We start from the raw sequence: 2,697 nt of genomic DNA, 5'->3' as shown, positions 1-2,697 counted from the left end.
CGTTTTCATAACATTTTTTTGCAAGTATTACTAAAAATATTTTACAAAATATTTCCAAAATTAATGATTTTGATATCGGCAACATTTAAAGAGTACATAATATGTTATACAGTGAAACCTCCACTAACGGACACCTCCCAATAGTGGACACCTCTCAATAGCGGATGTTTTTTGGGGAACGGGGACATTTTCACTACTTTTCGATAGGAAAACCTCCGAATAGCGGACTCTCCGAATAACGGACATTATTTTATTAGGGAATTTTTAAAATAATGGTAAATCCCTAATCATTATTTGAAAATATAATTGAAAATATAATCTGTAATATGCCTATCTGTAATACGTATTCACATTCGTATGCACTCTTGTAATAATGTAACATAATTACGATAACAAACTCGTTATGGGACGATACGATTATGACAAATTCGGTTATCGGTGAAGCGATTATGTCTTATGACAAAAGTATGTCAGTTAGTGACGGTTTTCGACGCGATGACTACGTTAAAACGAAAGCGGTTGTCGCTTCGCGAAAAAATTGACATTTTAGATTACCGTAAAAACAACGGAAACGTAGGAATTCGTGTACTCGCAGAAAAGTTTCAAGTTGGAAAAACACAGATCGCGGATATTGTTTCTAACACAGAAGAAATTTATAAAGCGTGGGTTGAAAATGGAAATGAAGAACGAAAATTAACGAAACTAAGAAAATGTGAAGGCAGTGTGATTGATAAAGAACTTTTGGTCTGGTTTAGCAAAACTCGAGAAAAAAATTTACCAGTTTCCGGACCAACTATACAAGAAAAGGCTAAACAACTTGCTGAAGTTCACGGATTAAACGACTTTAAAGCTTCAAACGGGTGGCTAGAAAAATTTCGAAAAAGGCATAACATTTCGTTTAAATCTATCTGTGGGGAAGCTTCAGCCGTTGATAGAATAGCTGTTGATGACTGGAAGAAAAAATTGCCAAACATAATCGATAAATATGAAAAGCGAGACATCTTCAATGCCGACGAGACTGGACTTTTTTTTAGAGTTCTACCCAATAAAACTATGGCATTTAAAAATGAAACGTGCAATGGTGGAAAAGTTTCAAAAGAACGGTTGACTGTGCTATTGTGCTGTAATATAATAGGTTTGAACCTATATAGTTTGAACGTCCTCTCATCATTGGTAAGGCAAAACGACCGCGGGCTTTCAAAAAATTAGACGTAAATAAATTTCCCGTTGACTGGTGTTGGAATAAAAAGGCCTGGATGACGACACAGATTATGACAGACTGGCTCATGAAATTCGATAAACAAATGATTAAAAGTCAAAGAAAAGTACTACTTTTTGTCGACAATGCAGCTCCTCATCCCCATCTTAAACTAAAAAATGTCGAGCTAGTCTTTTTCCCCCCAAATATGACGTCTCACTGCCAACCTTTGGACCAGGGCATAATCCATTGATTGTAAAAATATACTTTAAATAATAATATGTAATTTGTAAAAATATAAAAATGTAATAACTTACAATAAATAATAAGTAAAAACATTACATATATGTATATTTACATACATAGTACATTATTATACAAATAAATTTCAAAAATGTATCCCCTCTGAATAACGGACACCTCCGAATAACGGACAAAATGTTGGTGACCAAGAGTGTCCGCTATTCAGAGGTTTCACTGTATATTATATTTGGGCACGGTTTCGCAAACATATATTTTCGACATGCTCGTGTGACATTTTACCTATAGGCTATAGCAGTAAATTATATTTAATTCTTAGCCAGCAATCACAGGCAAAGCAAATTTAATTTGCTTACATGCACATTCAATGGGAGGTAGAGAATATGTAAATATTAAATGTGGCATTTCAAACACGGAATTTATGTTCATGTTAGTCGATTACACACATTATGAAGGCATTATTTAGTACTAAACCAATAAAATGAATATAGGTCACGCGTATAATAATAATGTTATAATTCCATTTCGTCGTCTCAGAATGAAAAGGTTTTACCGTTATGTTTGTAATTGTTTAGGGGCACATTTTTTAATAACTTTTTTCCAGGGCTTGGACTGGTATAGACCATTACAAAAAAAAAACCGAAAACTAAATCAAAAACTATATCGAAAATAATCGGAAAACCGGTATACAAAATTGAAACCAAAACTGAAATTGTTTGCAACCGAGACCTTTATTTTTTTTTATCAAAAAACCGGAACCAAACCGGAACAGCCATTTTATTTTTGGAAAACCAGTCCCGTAACAGATACCAGTAAATTTATAAGGTTCCAAGCCCTGTTGTTCCTATATAACATTTGGTAAAAACTTTATAATTCAGTAAAAATGGTATTCCCGTTGCTAATTTTTCGATGAAGTTAGATTTTGGAACCGATATTTCCCCACCGATGAATCACGCACGGTCGAACCCTGAAACGTTTCATCATGGCAACGTGGCGCCACTTCTGGTGGCCGGAGAATGAGTATTTTTGACTTACCACTGACCATCCCAAAAGTATTACCTACCTATCTAAACCATAACCCCATAGAGCCACGCTTCGTCAATTGCCCTCGGTCCAGGGGCTCCATTTCAGTTTTTTTTAACGTATGCAAACAATTAAAAAGGCCAATTTTTTCCCACCTCCAGGCCAATCGTTAAAAAAACGTTTCTAGTGTTTTTCAGGTTTTTCATTACAGATTC

At 34.7% G+C, this 2,697-nt stretch overlaps 1 protein-coding gene across 1 annotated transcript; it reads left to right on the top strand.

Annotated features, from left to right (window-relative positions):
• The first annotated feature begins 495 nt into the window (after window positions 1–495).
• LOC103309862 (tigger transposable element-derived protein 6-like) lies at window positions 496–1,209 on the top strand. Its single transcript, XM_008186440.1, has one exon. It carries the CDS (start codon window positions 496–498, stop codon window positions 1,207–1,209), a length of 714 nt encoding a protein of 237 aa, XP_008184662.1.
• The last annotated feature ends 1,488 nt before the right edge of the window (window positions 1,210–2,697 follow it).

The sequence above is a fragment of the Acyrthosiphon pisum genome, chromosome X (genome assembly GCF_005508785.2).
Source record: "Acyrthosiphon pisum isolate AL4f chromosome X, pea_aphid_22Mar2018_4r6ur, whole genome shotgun sequence".
NCBI classification, from domain to species: domain Eukaryota; kingdom Metazoa; phylum Arthropoda; class Insecta; order Hemiptera; family Aphididae; genus Acyrthosiphon; species Acyrthosiphon pisum.
This window is presented reverse-complemented; position numbering and strand designations above follow the sequence as displayed.

Bases quoted from the DNA above. Each gene is read 5' to 3' on its own strand.
- LOC103309862 (XM_008186440.1), top strand. From the start codon at position 496: ATGACTACGTTAAAACGAAAGCGGTTGTCGCTTCGCGAAAAAATTGAC.